A 16,316-nucleotide genomic window follows, 5' to 3' on the forward strand; every position below is an offset into this window, starting at 1 on the left:
CGACCCCTACTGGTTGAAGTCATATAACAGAAAAAAGAACGAATCGATTTGTTCACTCTCGTTCACTGAAAAGCTTCGTTTGTTTGAACGAATCGTCCACTCACGAGCCAACACTAGCGGCCAATGATTGTACAGGTTATTGCGGGTGGCGACGTTGCCATGGTAGCTGGTTTAATCGTAATGCCTCTAGCGCGTCTTGAATTCGTCTCGGTTTCGACTTGAATGCCGTTCGTGTTTCCATTCACAACTTAGTATCGTCCTCATTTTACTTTAAATACTACTCGTTGTCTTCTCGTGTGAACAGATCGCGGATGCTAAACTAGCTTGCTAGCCAACATATCGAGTTTATCCTCCTGAGTGGATAATCCTCATCTCTTCTGACCTCACCGGTTAGCTGCCACAAGTGACTGGCGAATGGAACGACGGGTTGCCACTTTTGTGGCCGGATAAGCATCTAGTTTGAAGGCTTGCGTCGTTATTATCCTCCGGAGTCAAGATCTTTTCCAAATAAAGATGGAAATTAATTTAAATCGAGTTGACTATATCCAGGTAAATCGTCTTTCTATCTGCTTTATTAGTATTATGTTGATATTTAAGAACGTCAAACTATTCTATATGGCACTGGTTGGTTCCTACAATTTGCAGGTTGGCGTAACATCCCAAAAAACCATGAGGCTGCTGCCAACACTTGGGAAAAAAGCCACTCAGAAGGTTTCCTCAATTGATACCTATGCATACCGAGCAATTTGTGTGAATCTCAATGCAATAAGCTTTAAACTGATGTGTTTTTTCATGTCATTGTTGCAGGTGGCTGTTGCTGACCATGACGGCGTACTGACATGTTTTGGGATGAAGAAATGCGAAGCAGTAGTGAGTCAACTTCGCTAGTATATTTTGTCCATATTGTGTGGCTAATTTAAGCACCCATGTTTCACAGCCTGTCTTCAAAACACTCCCGGGGCAGAAAATATGCCGAATGGACCTTGGCGGAGCGGTGGGAACCCCACAGGAGAAGATCTTTGTCTGCTCAGGCTCTCAAGTGCGAGGATTCACCAAGAAGGGGAAACAGTTCCTCACTTTTGACGCCAATCTTACAGAGAGCATCAATGCCATGTAGGCAGCAACTCCATCAAGTTACACTGAAAATACCTGGTCCACCCACCTTGTCCTTTGTCCAACGCAGGCAGGTGTCTGGTGCTGACCTTTTTGTGTGCGCCAGCTACATCTACAACCATTACTGTGACTGCAAGGACCAGGACTACTTCCTGTCTGGAGACAAGATCAACGACATCATCTGTTTGTCTTCAGAGAACCTGGCTCGTACCATCCCTGTGCTGGTGTGTCAAGATCGTGTTCTCAGGGTGCTGCAGGTAGAAAAGGTTATTTGTACTCCTGATTGTCCAACAGGAATTAGGTCAATAAAACGTTGCCTTGTTTCTTTAAATGCATCAGGGATCTGAGCTGGCCTACGAGGTGGAAGTGCCCGGACAGCCATCTGTGCTAGAATGCTACAACAAAGATGGAGGCAACTCAATCCCCTTTTGTTTTGATTACAAGATCCTTATGATATGTCATGTGAATCGCACAAATTTCATTCCGCTCTCAGGAGATGCCATTCTCTACGGGACAACGGATGGCAAAATTGGCTCAGTTCACATCGGCGAGGGTTCAGCGACAACCAAATGGGAGATTGACAACGACAAAAAGAAAGGAGGTACCGTACTGTGCTGTTTATGTAACAGGTGGCATGTGCGGTTGTACCCAATAAAATGCCCTGCGATACCGCGCCGTCCAGGAATTCTCTGCCTCGACACCTACGACATCACTGGTGACGGCGTGAGGGATCTCCTGGTGGGACGTGATGATGGGATGGTTGCCGTCTATGGCTTTGACAGCACCAACGAGCCCACGCAACGCTTTGAACATGTGAGCGGTCTTTAAATGTAGACTTGATCAGTCAGTCTCATGAAACCGACTTGTAATTTTCCTCCTTTGCCTGGTACAGGCTTTGTCAGAAAGCGTGACCTCCATTCAAGGAGGCTGTGTGGGAAAGGAGTCCTATGATGAGATCCTAACTGCTACCTATACAGGTGACATTGCTTACGCACTCCATTTTACATTGAGTTTGCACGATCCCTGGCCTTCACAAACACTTAAAATACTCAAAACGTAACTGAGGAAGGCATTCTTTTCATCAAAGCATTATTTTGAATCACGCTTTTAACGTTTTACCTTCCAGTCTATCAATCATCAAGTGCATCCAAGCAGACGAATCTCAATGCCTTTTGGGGCTGTCTTGCGTTTTTCCAGGTTGGGTGACAGGTTTGACCACGGAGCCTCAAAAGGCTGAATTGGGTGCGGGAGACGAGGTCAGGATCAGTAAAGAGGTTCAGGCCAAAGTGGAAGCCCTCAGGTAACCGCCGCCGCTGACAGCTTTGGTCTCCAGAGCAACACGTGGAAACGCGAGCCATTCTTTCACCGTAGGGCGGAGCTGGAGCAGCTCCAGGTCAAAGTTCAAGTGGGCCGCGAGCAGTACCAACAGACGTCATTGTCCAAGACAGCTGTCTCTGTGGTGCCCACCTTCAGCATCAACGACAAGTTTACGCTGTGCCAGGACGATGCCAGCTACAGCCTCACGCTGGAGGTCCAGACAGCCATTAACAACCTGCTGCTCCAGGTACTTGCTGACTTGGTAAAGCTTTAAGGGGACATGTTGGGCTTTTTTTTTCTGAAAACTATTACAATGGTACTTTAACTTAATTGCAGTATGTTTTTGTATAGTACAATGTAATATGGGAAGAATGTGATACGGACTGTATATTTTAAAATGCTATTTTTCCTTCAAATTCCACAAAATTAATGTTCATTTTCTATGATCTCTTCTCCATTTGTGCATAAAACTATTTTTTTTTTAGCAGGACAATTGATGGATACAAATAAATCATCCAGCATAAAATACCATTCAAAATATCTGGCAGTCCGACTTGTCTCCGTCTCTTGTAGAGCGATGTCCCCATCGACCTGCTGGACGTGGACAACAACTCAGCGGTGGTCAGCTTCAGCGAGTGCGACTCTGAGGTGAACCACGAACCTTACGCATGAAAAAATGGTTTTCTTGTTGACTGACTAGTGACTCCTATTTTGAAGTTAGAGCTAGGGTTAGGGCTAGGACTAGGGTTAGGGATAGAGCTAGGGTTAGGGTTAGGGCTAGGGTTATGTTGAGAGCTAGGGTTAGAGCTAGGGTTTGGGCTAGAGCTAGGGTTAGAGCTAGAGTAAGGGTTAGGGTTAGAGCTAGGGTTAGAGCTAGGGTTAGGTCTAGGACTAGGATTAGGGTTAGATCTAGGGTTAGAGCTAGGATTAGAGCTAGGACTAGGGTTAGAGCTAGGGTTAGGGTTTGAGCTAAGGTTAGGGTTAGAGCTAGGGTTAGAGCTAGGGTTGGGGCTAGGGTTAGGGTTAGTATTAGAGCGAGGGTTAGGGTTATAGAGCTAGGGTTAGCGCTAGGATTAGAGCTAGGGTTAGGGTTAAGGTTAGAGCTAGGGTTAGGGCTAAGACTAGGGTTAGGGTTAGAGCTAGGGTTAGGGTTTGGGCTAGGGTTAGGTTTTGGGCTTGGGTTAGGGCTAGAGCTAGGGTTAGAGCTAGGGTTAGTGTTTGAGCTAAGGTTAGGGTTAGAGCTAGGGTTGGGGCTAGGGTTAGGGTTAGTATTAGAGCTAGGGTTAGGGTTATAGAGCTAGGGTTAGCGCTAGGATTAGAGCTAGGGTTAGGGTTAAGGTTAGAGCTAGGGTTAAGGCTAAGACTAGGGTTAGAGCTAGGGTTAGGGCTAGGGTTAGGGTTTGGGCTAGGGTTAGGTTTTGGGCTTGGGTTAGGGCTAGAGCTAGGGTTAGGGTTAGAGCTAGGGTTAGGATCAGAGCTAGAGCTAGGGTTAGAGCTAAGGTTAGGGTTAGTGCTAGGGTTGGGGTTAGAGCTAGGGTTGGGGCTACGGTTAGGGTTAGTATTAGAGCTAGGGTTAGGGTTATAGAGCTAGGGTTAGAGCTAGGATTAGAGCTACAGTTAGGGTTAAGGTTAGGGTTAGAGCTAGGGTTAGAGCTAGGGTTAGGGCTAGGACTAGGGTTAGGGATAGAGCTAGGGTTAGGGTTAGGGCTAGGGTTATGGTGAGAGCTAGGGTTAGAGCTAGGGTTTGGGCTAGGGTTAGAGCTAGGGTTAGAGCTAGGGTTAGGTCTAGGACTAGGATTAGGGTTAGATCTAGGTTTAGAGCTAGGATTAGAGCTAGGACTAGGGTTAGAGCTAGGGTTAGGGTTTGATCTAAGGTTAGGGTTAGGGTGAGAGCTAGGGTTAGGGTTAGAGCTAGGGTTGGGGCTAGGGTTAGGGTTAGTATTAGAGCTAGGGTTAGGGTTATAGAGCTAGGGTTAGCGCTAGGATTAGAGCTAGGGTTAGGGTTAAGGTTAGAGCTAGGGTTAGGGCTAAGACTAGGGTTAGAGCTAGGGTTAGGGCTAGGGTTAGGTTTTGGGCTTGGGTTAGGGCTAGAGCTAGGGTTAGGGTTAGAGCTAGGGTTAGGATCACAGCTAGAGCTAGGGTTAGAGCTAGGGTTAGGCTAAGGTTAGGGTTAGTGCTAGGGTTAGGGTCATACCAGGGTTAGGGTTAGAGCTAGGGTTAGACCTAGGGTTAGAGCTAAGGTTAGGGTTAGAGTTAGGGCTAGGATCCTTAAATCATGTTTATTCTATGCAATGTGAGTGAGGGTTCCATAGTGTAGTGGGTTGTGCTCTGGACTCTCACCCCAGTGACCTAGGTTCAAATCCCAGTGAGACCTAAAATTTTAGAAAAATTTGCAACACAGTTGCTCATGTGCTGCCCCATATAACCATTATAACTATTTGCTTGTGAGCTGATCCATAAAACCATATATATTCCATGCAATGTGAGTGAGGATTCCATAGTGCTGTGGGTAGTAGTCTGGACTCTCACCCCAGCAACCCAAGTTCAAATCCCAGTGAGACCTAAAATATTTTAGCTGCTCCATAAAACCATATATATTCCATGTAAAGTAAGCGAGGGTCCCATAGGGAGAGTCCGTGTGATCCCCTCGATAAGTGCACCTGCGTGAAAAGTTTTAGCTACTGCAGAATGTAAAAATGACCAAAAACTTTTCACTGCAGAATGTAAAAATGACCAAAAACTTTTCACGCAGGTGGCCTTAATGAGGGAATCTTGGAAAACATGTTGGAATGCGGCCCCGAGGACTAGAGCTTGACACCTGTGACCTTTGACCATGATATTTCCCTAATAAAGTGGCCTGTTATTCGGTACACTTGAAAATGGCAGTGTACCTAATGGAGTGTCTGTGTGATTCCCTTGTTAAGTGCACCTGCGTGAAAAGTTTTAGCTCCTGTAGAACATGAAAATGACCAAAAACTTTTCACGCAGGTGCACTTAACGAGGGACTCTTGGAAAACATGTTGGAATGCGGCCCCGAGGACTAGAGCTTGACACCTGTGACCATTGACCATATTTCCCTAATAAAGTGGCCTGTTATTAGGTACACTTGAAAATGGCGATGTACCTAATGGAGTGTCCGTGTGATTCCCTCGTTAAGTGCACCTGCGTGAAAAGTTTTAGCTCCTGCAGAACGTGAAAATGACCAAAAACTTTTCACGCAGGTGCACTTAACGAGGGAATCTTGGAAAACGTGTTGGAATGCGGCCCCGAGGACTCGAGCTTGACACCTGTGACTTTGATATTTCCCTAATAAAGTGGCCTGTTATTAGGTACACTTGAAAATGGCGGTGTATCTAATGGAGTGTCCAAGTGACGTCAGAGATCAAACAGCCAATCAGGAGGTGGGGGTGAGGGCGGGTGTGGCACTTTTCACTTTCACTTAAGCTTTTTCCCTATTGAAGTAGCCTGTGATTAGATACACCTCATGGACACTATAATAGGTACACTACACGAGGTAAAAAAAAGAATAAATAAATAAGAAAGTGTAGTGAATGATTCTTTTGAACAAATATTTTGAGTGAACCGGTTCTAAAGAATGCACATCACTAGTACAAAAGTGCAGACGACCAAGGTTGGATCGATCCCAAGTGTGAGAATATGCATAAAATATGCAGCAAATATTGTCATATAATGTCTGATTTTTATGTTTTAATTGTCGAATAAAAAAACAAGGAATAAAACACCAGACAAGTTTTAACATAAATGTTTATTAAAAACAATAATAATATTAAAAGCAAATTTCAAACCAGCAATCTAATGCGAAATTGCAGTAGATATATTGGATAACAATATTTAGGCGTATATAAACATTATTTAAAAACTTTATATACTTTATACTTTATATTGTATCGTACAGTGTTTACCAGCTCAGTGCGTTTGTGTTAGAGTGCCTGCCCTGAGATTGGGAGGTCGTGGGTTTAAACCTCGGCCGGGTCATACATATTATACTATTATATTATACATCACATAATTTATAAAATCAAGATTACCAAGATTACCCAATAATAGTAATTTGTAAAAATCTTTTTAAAAAAAATTACATTTTTTCAGATTTTTTAAAAAAAAAATCCATCCCCAAAAATAAAAAAATATCTGGGGTGAAAACAAAAAAAGTAGAAACAAAATCCATCAAAATAAATCTAAAAAAACTGAACAAAAAATAAAAACAAAAAATAAATCATAATAAATCTCCCTGATTTTTTTTTTAAATCTGAAAAAAAATCCCCCCAAAAAATTAGAAAAAAACCCCAGAATTTTTTATTTTTAAAAAAATCAAAAAAAAAATCCCCCAATTTTTTTTAAAGATTTGAAAAAAAAATCAACAAAAAAATCGCCCCCCCCCCCCAAAACATTATCCCCAAAAAAACCCAAAAAATCCCCCCCCCCCCAAAAAAAATCCCCTACAAAAAAATTTGAAAAAAAATTAAAAAATAAATGCCCAAAAAAAATCCCCCCCAGAAACCTTAAAAAAAATATCTGGAAAAAAAGAAAAAAAAAGAAAGACAAATCCCCCCCCCCCAAAAAAAATTAGAAAAAAAATCAGAAAAAAAAATTAATAAATCACCCTGAAAATTACACCCCAATAAAATATTTAAAATGTTTTTAAAAAAAATCTGAAAAAAAATTCCCCCAATTTTTTTTTAAAAAAATCCCCCCGAAGAAATTAGAAAAAAATAGGAAATAAAATCCCCAATTTTTTTAAAACAAAATCTGAAAAATAAAAACTAAAAACCAAAATATCCCCACCCAAAAAACAAATCCCCAAAAAGTACCCCCAAAAATTAGAAAAGAAATCTGAAATTAAAAAAAAAAAATAGAATATAAATAACCCCCCCAAAAACAAATCCCCCAAAAAATACCCTAAAAAAAATTAGAAAAAAATCTACCCTAACCCCCCCAAAGAAATCAGAGAAAAAACAAATCCAACACAAATCCAACATTTTAAAAAAAAATCTGAAAAAAGAAATCTAAAAAAAATCACCCAAAAATAACCCCCCCCCCCAAAAAAAATTCCCCCCAACTAACTAAACAACTAAACAAAAATCTGAAAAAAAATTCCCAAAATTTTGTTTTAAAATCTGAAAAAAATAAAAACAAAAGAAATTCCTTATAAATTAACCCCCCCCCAAAAATACCCACAAAAAATTAGAAAAAAAATCTGTAATTTTTTTAAAAAAAAATCCCCACAAAAATATAAATAAAAATCAGAATTTTTTTTTTAAAAATAAATCCCCCCCCCAAAAAACTCAAAGGATTCAAGGTCAAATATCTTCACCAAACAAGACCACCTTCCCTAACATCTTGTGAATGTTTGAACACGCCCACGTCTTTCACCTTTTTCAGGCCAACACATTTTCAGTATACTGAATTATTTACATTTACTGCTAATCTGAACTCAAAGAAAATTAAAAAACAAAAATCCCCCCAAATTATTGAAAAAAAATTAAAATAATTAAAAAAAAATTATTAAAATTAAAAAAATCCCCCCAAAAGTTAAAAATATCTGGAAAAAAAAATCCCCCCTCAAAAAACAAACAAAAAAAAATTATAAACAGAGAAAAAATAAAACAATTTTTAATTTTGTTTTAATTTTTTTATTATTATCTTTTCATATTTTTCCTATTTCAGAAGTGTAAAGACATGCTAACCTCTGGTCCACCGTGACTCCCGCTTTTTCTTTTTTCCCCAAGGCTTTCAATTAAAACTCGATCTCCATAAAGACGAAAATGTAAGAGTTATACAAGCGACAAGACTGGAGCGTGAGGAGGCCCATTTGTGGCCTCAGCATTATTGCAGGCTGCAGAGGAAGCCCTGCCGGCAGGCCCAGGCCCAAAGCCACACAAGTTCCTTTTTTAAACACATGAGGGCGTGCTGGCGCAGCGCTTCAAGGCGTATTTATGTTGTAAAACCCCAAAAGACCAAGTCAGTATTTAGTCGTGGCACGCTGGCGTTCCATTCTATCGTCGACACGCACAACAAAACTGGACAGTGACAATGAGCACACTAAAACATTCATCAAGTTTCTTCCTCCAGGCCGCTGTCAGCGAATGATGAAATGTGCAGCCTCCTCTTCTCCTCTGCCTGTTTGAGGCTGTGAGTAAGCGTAAGCAAGACACTCGGAGTCCGACCGCAGCGGTGACGGAGTTCACCGAGGGCTCCGGAGGTCAACACGTCTGCAGATGTGCAGTTACGTGCTCGTGTTCTGTGAACAGGGATGAGGAGGAAGAAAATGGCTTTTTGTATGAATGCCAAGTCGGATATTCACATTTAAGCAGAAGGACTCACTCACACATTCTGAAACATTCACAAGTTGTTAGGGAAGGCTGAACGGGGGTCACTTCTTGTTTGGTGAAGACATTTCACCTTGAATCCATAAAGTTTCAATCCTAAATTTTAGACATGCAGTCTGCCAAGAAACGCGTCTGTGAGCGTGTCCCAAAACATTCATCATCCCAAAGATAAATTGGCCACCAAGGAGCTGTTTTGATTCCAGGAAAAGGAACGACCGCTTGCCATGCAGGACGGCCTTTTACCAGCCACACCTGATAACTATAATGACATCCCCAATGTGACCACCACAAGAGGAAACACCAGAAACGGACATAAATAGGGAGACACCACATTGACCGTAATTTCCCATGAATAACACACACGCCCCCACCCAAATCACCCTTAAAAAAAACTTCTAAAATAATACAACCTCCTGATTTGCTGGAGCGGTCTGATGCAGCTGTAGAAGAGTTTGGAAGCAAAAACGGTATTAGGAAAACCCCATAAAATGCGAGACTACAACAGAAATGGTCCAAATCCAATCTGAAATTTTTGTTTTGTGTGTTCCTAGATCCTTGTGCAATGCAAGGGGTTGATTTTGGATTCTGTTTTTTTGTAAAAAAAAAGCACATTACTCACATTACATTAGAGTAAAAGTTAGAATTTAAGAAGGTTGGTTTTGGATTAAAGGTGAAACGTCTTCAAGAGCCAAGGGTGTCCGCTTGCCTCCATTCAACTTTCACAGATTACCACGACCTGGATGATCCTCCTAAATCGTTGGTGAGACATAAACAAGTATTTGTTCACATGGCACACATCAAAGCGTCTGTGGCGAGTCCGTGTGATTCAGCGATGACAGCGACTAGTCCGGAGGCGGCGTGGGCGGATTGGACGGCGGCTGCAAGTCTTCGCCGGGCCTCCTCGCCCGGTGGGGGCTCCACTCGTATGCCGGCTCTCTTCTCACGCTCCTCAGGCTCTTCCGCTTGGGCTTGCGCGAGCGCCGCTTCCTATCGTCTGCGTGCTCGCTCAGCGCGTCCGACGACTCGTCGATGTATGCCAAGTTCTCGCCGAAAAAGTCCAAGAGGCCCGTGGAGTAGGGTGGAAGGGCAGGCAAATGGGGGACGGAACTCGGATTGTTCTCCCCACATCTTACCTCCTCTTCGAGGTTCATTTTATCTCCTTCTGCTTCAAGTGCACGGTGAGCCTGGAATTTACGTAGAACCGAGAAGGACGAAGACGCAGAGGAAATGTCGGATCTGGAGTCCAAGTCTGATCCTGAGAAAGAGGCATCCTGTACGGCGGCTTCGGGGGAGTCCAGCTCGGAGGCGGACGGAGCCGCGGGAAGGGAGAAGGAGCGTGCGAGGAGATGGGGTAAGGAGCGACGCGCAACCTGCTGACGCAAAGCAGCAGACGGCTCGGAAGGCTTGGCCCTTGGCATTGTGCCGCCACCAACCACGGGCCTTCCCCTCACCTTGGTCATCATGATCATCTCCGGGGAGGAGCCCAGGCCCTCCAGCCGACTCATGGAGCTGGACAGGCCGGCCCAATGGCCGGGGAGGTGTCCGTTCTCCGAGCCCCCCCGGGCCCAGTAGCCTAGTGTGACCTGAGCTCCGCGGCGGATCCGCCGACGCTCGCTGCGCTTCCAGCGCCGGCGTTGCAAGAGGAACGGGTCATTGAACTCCAGAGGGTTGGGAATGCGGAAATCCTTGGACATGTGCTGCGTCCAGTCGGTGGCGTGAGCGCGCAGCTCCTCCATCTGACGTGAGAAGAAACATCAACCGCTCAAAGGGTTGAAAATACAAAATCCTAAAACCGTGTGTCTGTGTGTGTCTCGCCTCAGCGCGGGTCCTCTTGGAGAGTACACGCAGCCAGTTGCCAATCATGGTGAGGATGGAGGCAAAGTAGGCCAGACCGAATACGATCCACAACCACACAAGAGGTTTGAAGAACAGGCCGCCAGCGTGACTACCATCTCGATACACACGTGAACACACACACAATTTCCAATTGTGTCTCTTAAGGTGTGATTGTCTGAACTAAAACTGTTTGGCAATTCCTTGCCTTTCCACCAAGAATTCTACTGAGTGGTTGAAGGGCCATATATTCTTTTTAATCAAATGCGCACCAAAATCTGTTCTGATGAAGAAAACTTTCCTACCTGGCACATAGTCTCCGAAGCCCACCGTAGTGAGTGTGATGACCACAAAGTAGAGCGACTCCAGGAAGGACCAGCCCTCCGACTTCTGAAAGACGACCGTGGGCACGGCCAAGAAAATGAGGCAGCCGATCAGGATGGACAGCACGGCCGAGATGACGCGCACCGTCGTGGGACGCACATGACGCTTCTACCACGCACACACACAAACAAGGCAGCAAACACGCATGAGGGATGAAAAAAAAGCATGCTCATCAGTGTAATGAGGAGGCTGAAAATGATGCAAACAATCCTCTTTGCCACTAGATGCCGCCAAATTTTTGTCTAAATAGAAAAGTGGTCATCAGTGTGAAACCAAGTAAATCTTGGTGACGAGAGCTGAAATTTGTTTCCCAAGCAGAACAGAACCCTTCTCACCAGAAAGAGGGTCTCGATCTTGGCCACCGCCCTTCGAAGCACAGTGCCCATGTGGTCACCTACTCCAGCCAGCAGGATGCCAAACATGGGAATGCCTACAAGAGCATAGCACACGCAGAAGAGCTGTCCGTACCACGTGCGAGGAGACAGGTTCCCGAAACCTGGAGGAGCAAAGACGGCAGGTTTCACGCGGATGTAACGCTCGTGTTGGTGGTTTAAGCCAACCTATGGTGGTGATGATGGCGCCGCAGAAAAAGAAGGCTGAGGCTACGTCCCAGCGCGTGGTGAAGTTGCTGGAGAGGCTGCTCACCTCCAGGCCCGCTTCCACCGCAGACGCCACTCCCTGAGTGACATGCACAAAAAATTTGAGACACGCAAGAGTTAGGCCACAGTCTTTTAAAAAGCAACATGAAAAATAACATCAGGCCTGCTGCAAAGTGCATGCCACAACAGTAGGTGACACTACTACTCACATAAGTCACTACAGCCAACCAGAAATGTGGAGAAACTACCATTGAGACAATTGGACAATTCTTCAAATTTAGACAATTGCCACATTAAAATTTTTATCTAAAACGGCAAAGAAATTATTCAATTGGAAAAGACCATTTTGACCTTCAGGACAATGGGACCATTATTCAAATTTTGATCTATTTGGAAAGGAACATAAAAAGGTACAACGTAGAAGGAAGAATGGAGTGCTTGTGTCCTCTGATACCTTCACCAGCTTGTAGAATTCCCGCTCACTCACGCAGGAGTGATTGCTCAGGAAGTCGTTCTTGGCGACGAGCAGCTGCTGGAACTTATCGCTCTCCTCGGAGGCCTCCAAGTTTTGAAAGACCAGCGCTCCCATGCCCAGGTAGAGCACCACCCCGAACAGGAGGGCCAGGACCGTGGTGCAGCGCATGTTGTCCGCCCCCCTTCTGGGGTTAGAGGTCAGGGGATGTGGCGACGCTCGCACTCAGGATACACTTGGGGCACAGCTGGTCATAAACAGGAAGTTCCTTTTGGAGGCCGCTGTATGTGTAAACATGCAACACGGGTGCTGACTTTTATCAATGCGTGCGTGCGTCACGCCAGCGTTGCGCTGGCGGGAAGCTGAGTCCCCTGAGGATGTTTCCATGAACGCTAGGTGAGAAGTCGCACATTGATGATGTCAATTTCCATATTATATCATTTATATATATAATAATAATCAAATTTATATTGTTTCAAAATTTTCAATATGGAAATTTCACCGTAACGTGAACTCCTTGCTACTTGCAGTTCAGGGGGCACAACTCTTCCCATTCCGTTTTTATTTCTCTGAGCTTAAGTTAAATCAAAAAATGTATTATTATATTATTCCTAATAATTATATCGCAAAATATGCTAATCATGGAAGAAGGTTAAGGTTCAGCAGCAGGTGAAATGTCATAGTAGTAATTTATAACAAATGGTCAAATCTGTATTGAACAGCTCAGATAAAAATATGGTTTGGTGAGTTAGTGCTTAGCATGTCTGCTTCACAGTTCTGGTGCTCAGGATTCAAATCTCATCTTAACATGAGAGGAGTTTGTATGGTTTCCCAACATGTGCCCCTGCCCTTGTGACTTAAATATGAATTTGACTGGTTTACAGCAAAAGTTAAAAATGATCTTTACAATATTACAGAATGTTGTTAGTCCCAATACGATCAAAACATGAGCAAGTTTTTTTTTTTTTTTTAGCTTCATTGACAACTCCAAAATGTTTTCTTTTGTGCCAACCAGTCCAGGGTGTCAGTCCAGGTCAACCTGGTGAGGATAAGATCTATAGAAAATGGATGATTGCCAATCACATTCTGTTTTTGCTTCCTTGGCGAGGAAGCTCTGGATTTGTATGAAACTTCCTTTAAAGATCTGAGATAGCGCCGCCGTTGCCCGTTGATTCTTTTAGCAGGTGAGCGATTTACGTTAAAGCCTCCATGGGAGCCTCGTTGTTTCTCACAGTGCTTCGGTTTCACAATAAAAACACACGAGCCAACACAATAGTGAAATATTCTCACAGTGAGAGGAAGCCATTGTGACGTGTTTCTAATCGGCGATTCCCAACGAGTGTGCCGCTTAAAATGATCTGATTTCACTTCATTAGTGAGGAAACCCATTTACTGTCTATACCCCCACCGGGTTGTCACGGGTGCTGGATTTCCACGCGGCAACATCAAAGCGCAAAAGTGGCCATACCACTGGCTTGTCAAGTTGGGCTTCAAAAAATTACTAAATACTAAAAGTTCGCTTTTCTTGCTGTTCCATGATATGCGTACACTCATGGCGGACAACAAGGCGCTCAGTTCTGAACCCTGTCGTTCAAACTTCATAGTCAGACTTCTTTATTTAATAACAAATATCTGGATTCAGTTTAGAGGATTTTTAATTTTTCTTTTTCTTTTAAGTCTCTCGATTACAGATGTTCACCAACTGCCTGTGGCTCCACAATGCACAAATGGGGAGTTTTTAGTTCATCTGCGTATCTATGCCAATAACATGTAGTGACAGACAGAATCACTAAATGCTCTCCCAAACAATGGTCTAAGGTCCATAATTAACATTTTTGTTGCGAACATTTCTTCCCAATGAAAAATATGTGCCTTGGTTGACCAAAGAAGACTACAGACGTCAATGAAGTAAGTACCTTTAGGCTCTGAAGTCAGGAGTTCATCCCATGTTAGGTCAGCTGATGAGCTCTGTTGGGCTTCGCCGGGACCTTCAACAAAAGAAGATTCAGCACATTCAATGAACTTGGGAAAAAAAAGTGAGCCGTTACAGACTGCATACTGTGACGTTAACTGTAGGGGGGGAAATTGTGTTTGAGTCTTATCAGCACTTTGAACTGTGTTTACTTCGTCGATAGAACTCCCTTGCCTTGGTCTCCCACATAGAGCTTTGACAATGCCCGACATTTGCCAGAGTCTTGCACACTGTTAGCATTCGGCGCTAATTGAGGGAGAGGCCTTTGCTTGTCTAACTGTGACACTTACTAGTTATCACTGTCCTAAACGCGCGCTGGGTGGCAGAGTTTGCAATTGTTCTTTGTCTGAACGGCAGTGAGTGAGCTCATGCGAAAATAAACAACAGAGCAGCTGGGCCGGCGTGCTAAATCGTAAAAAAAAGCACGAGACTGAGGGAAGACCTGCACGTGAGATGGATGCACAGGCTTAAGACAAAGTTCAGGTTTGTTTTAGCATCACTGAAGGCTCACTGTCAAGACTTACTAACCATAAATTGCAATATTTTGAATATATTTTTTCATGTTACGATCAGGTTTCACTGTCTTTTAATTCTATCTAAAAGGTGTTTTTCCTACTCTGGGTTGTTTCTTTACAGTTAATGCAAGTGCCAGATGTAACTATTGCTACTGTGACATTTTAATTCCTGTCAATGGATAAATGGAAATAATATATTTATAGATCTATCTTGAAGTCACTAATAGACATGCAGATTGAGGGTTTTAATTTAAGACTGGCTATCTGGCTCTGATTATGTATTTATATAAAATGATGCTAGTTGTTTTGCCTATGCAATGGGAACATTGTGCAGGTGTAATGACACCAAACCCATGGGAAATTATTTTAAAATATGCCAGCGAAAACTGCAACATTTCACCAACTGCATATGCTCTGTAACATACTTTTTAATGCTTTAAAAACAACTAACCATTGTGCCTACAGCTGCAGAGATGATTCAGATTATCTGTGGGTTAAGTTGGACCCATTAAAGTATTCTGCTTTAATTCCTCTGCCATAATACAAAGTGAGAAACGTGAGAAACAGCAGCATACATGATCAAACAAAGATTTCTGACTGTTTAAATGAAAGAATATCTCCACTGAAGGAAACTCGTCTTACCTTGACTTTGGTGAAACTTGAATCCAGCTCGGTCCAACGCAACGCATGTGCCGTTCTCTGGCCCTGCAGCGCTCAGTCAGGGGCTGTGTTTGGCGCGCGTGTGTATGTGTGTGTGTTTGTTGTGAACATGCATGTGTGTTTTCTCCTTGGAAGGTGTTTCCCCTATTCTTGTGACCCTACATCACTCTGACAGGGGGAGAAGACTGGAGGAGGAGCAGGGGGACATTACAGGCTCTGCGATTTCCTGAGATGGATATGTGTGTGTGAGTGTGTGTGTGTTCATTGGTAGGAGTGTGGAGAGGGGCCGGCAAACAAAAAAGTGACACTTGGCTCGTCTGAGGCAGAGTTATGGCTGATGAAATAAAACAGCAAGTTCCAACGCCAAAATTAGCAGGAATGTGAATATTATGTGAAGAAATATAAAACGGTGTAGCTGGGAATGAGAGGGCCAAAAGGAGAAGACAGCCAGAAATGGCGGTGGGAATGAGCCCTTTCATCAAGATATTCCACTTCAATTCATAGGAGGCGCCATCTCATGGGAGGCGCTTGAAGGCAGCAGGGACAAAAAGGGATAAAACATTAACTTTACGTGGTTGCAGTTGGACAAGATTTACCATCCCCTACAGCTTTTATGATATTTGAGTTTTATGAAATGAGTGGTTCAAGATTAAAAAAAAAAATCACTCTGGCCATTAATAAATGGATCCAGAACATGAAGAATAGAATAACAAAAAATGTACCATTAAAAAAGAAAAAGAAAATATCACAATATGCATTTTTTTTGTATTTCTAAAGTGCCCCTGATCTAATTTTTTATGATGCTCAAGTTGTTAACAACATTATGCTACATTTTGATTACCGCAGAATTTATTGTTTATTCAATTTTTCACTAACATGCTTATGTCTCGGCCTTTTTGCTTTTGCTTTTTTTATGCATAATTCGCAATTGGAGCATAGTTGCACTACCTAGTGGAGCAGTAAGTGTATTGCAAGTGCCATTCTGACAAGCAAATGATGCGTTTGTGATTGATACCTGTGTATTTATTTAAAATTTGTTTATAAAATATATACATTGCAAAACAAACTATCTTCGACAAATGCATGCAAAAAATGTCCGCG

At 43.2% G+C, this 16,316-nt stretch overlaps 2 protein-coding genes across 6 annotated transcripts; one reads left to right on the plus strand and one right to left on the minus strand.

Moving 5' to 3' along the window:
* Positions 1-69: 69 nt before the first annotated feature.
* LOC148403879 (BBSome complex member BBS7-like) lies at positions 70-15,386 on the plus strand. 4 transcript variants are annotated; one of them, XM_088361172.1, is made up of 12 exons: positions 70-549; positions 646-711; positions 808-870; positions 938-1,113; positions 1,184-1,370; positions 1,453-1,714; positions 1,796-1,926; positions 2,006-2,090; positions 2,311-2,413; positions 2,485-2,677; positions 3,004-3,078; positions 5,652-6,692. In XM_088361172.1, exons 1-12 carry the CDS (start codon positions 514-516, stop codon positions 5,712-5,714), a joined length of 1,440 nt encoding a protein of 479 aa, XP_088217298.1. In that variant the 5' UTR covers positions 70-513; the 3' UTR covers positions 5,715-6,692. The 4 variants fall into 4 exon arrangements, with proteins under 4 accessions (XP_088217298.1, XP_088217198.1, XP_088217116.1 ...); XM_088361072.1 differs by lacking the exon at positions 5,652-6,692 and adding an exon at positions 5,419-5,630; XM_088360990.1 differs by lacking the exon at positions 5,652-6,692 and adding an exon at positions 5,183-5,374.
* LOC148403880 (potassium channel subfamily K member 4) lies at positions 7,657-15,598 on the minus strand. 2 transcript variants are annotated; one of them, XM_088360907.1, is made up of 9 exons: positions 15,198-15,598; positions 13,985-14,056; positions 12,051-12,315; positions 11,558-11,675; positions 11,333-11,493; positions 10,919-11,105; positions 10,601-10,732; positions 10,232-10,521; positions 7,657-10,150 (listed from the first exon to the last, which is right to left on the minus strand). In XM_088360907.1, exons 3-9 carry the CDS (start codon positions 12,237-12,239, stop codon positions 9,623-9,625), a joined length of 1,605 nt encoding a protein of 534 aa, XP_088217033.1. In that variant the 5' UTR covers positions 12,240-12,315; positions 13,985-14,056; positions 15,198-15,598; the 3' UTR covers positions 7,657-9,622. The 2 variants fall into 2 exon arrangements, with proteins under 2 accessions (XP_088217033.1, XP_088216975.1); XM_088360849.1 differs by having other exon boundaries at positions 7,659-10,521; positions 15,198-15,594.
* Positions 15,599-16,316: the final 718 nt, after the last annotated feature.

The sequence above is a fragment of the Syngnathus floridae genome, chromosome 1, assembly GCF_059516105.1.
Source record: "Syngnathus floridae isolate MCC-2025c chromosome 1, RoL_Sflo_1.0, whole genome shotgun sequence".
NCBI lineage: Eukaryota > Metazoa > Chordata > Actinopteri > Syngnathiformes > Syngnathidae > Syngnathus > Syngnathus floridae.

What these genes read in the sequence shown, in the direction of transcription:
- LOC148403880 (XM_088360849.1), bottom strand. Translation starts at nt 12,239, where the DNA reads ATGCGCTGCACCACGGTCCTGGCCCTCCTGTTCGGGGTGGTGCTCTAC. An exon ending in CTTCGGAGACTATGTGCCAG is followed by an intron (nt 10,733 to 10,918) that starts GTAGGAAAGTTT and finishes GTGTGTATCGAG; the next exon opens with ATGGTAGTCACGCTGGCGGC. An exon ending in ACTCTCCAAGAGGACCCGCG is followed by an intron (nt 10,522 to 10,600) that starts CTGAGGCGAGAC and finishes GTTTCTTCTCAC; the next exon opens with GTCAGATGGAGGAGCTGCGC.
- LOC148403879 (XM_088361172.1), top strand. Translation starts at nt 514, where the DNA reads ATGGAAATTAATTTAAATCGAGTTGACTATATCCAG. An exon ending in CCACGCAACGCTTTGAACAT is followed by an intron (nt 1,927 to 2,005) that starts GTGAGCGGTCTT and finishes TGCCTGGTACAG; the next exon opens with GCTTTGTCAGAAAGCGTGAC. An exon ending in GCCAAAGTGGAAGCCCTCAG is followed by an intron (nt 2,414 to 2,484) that starts GTAACCGCCGCC and finishes CTTTCACCGTAG; the next exon opens with GGCGGAGCTGGAGCAGCTCC.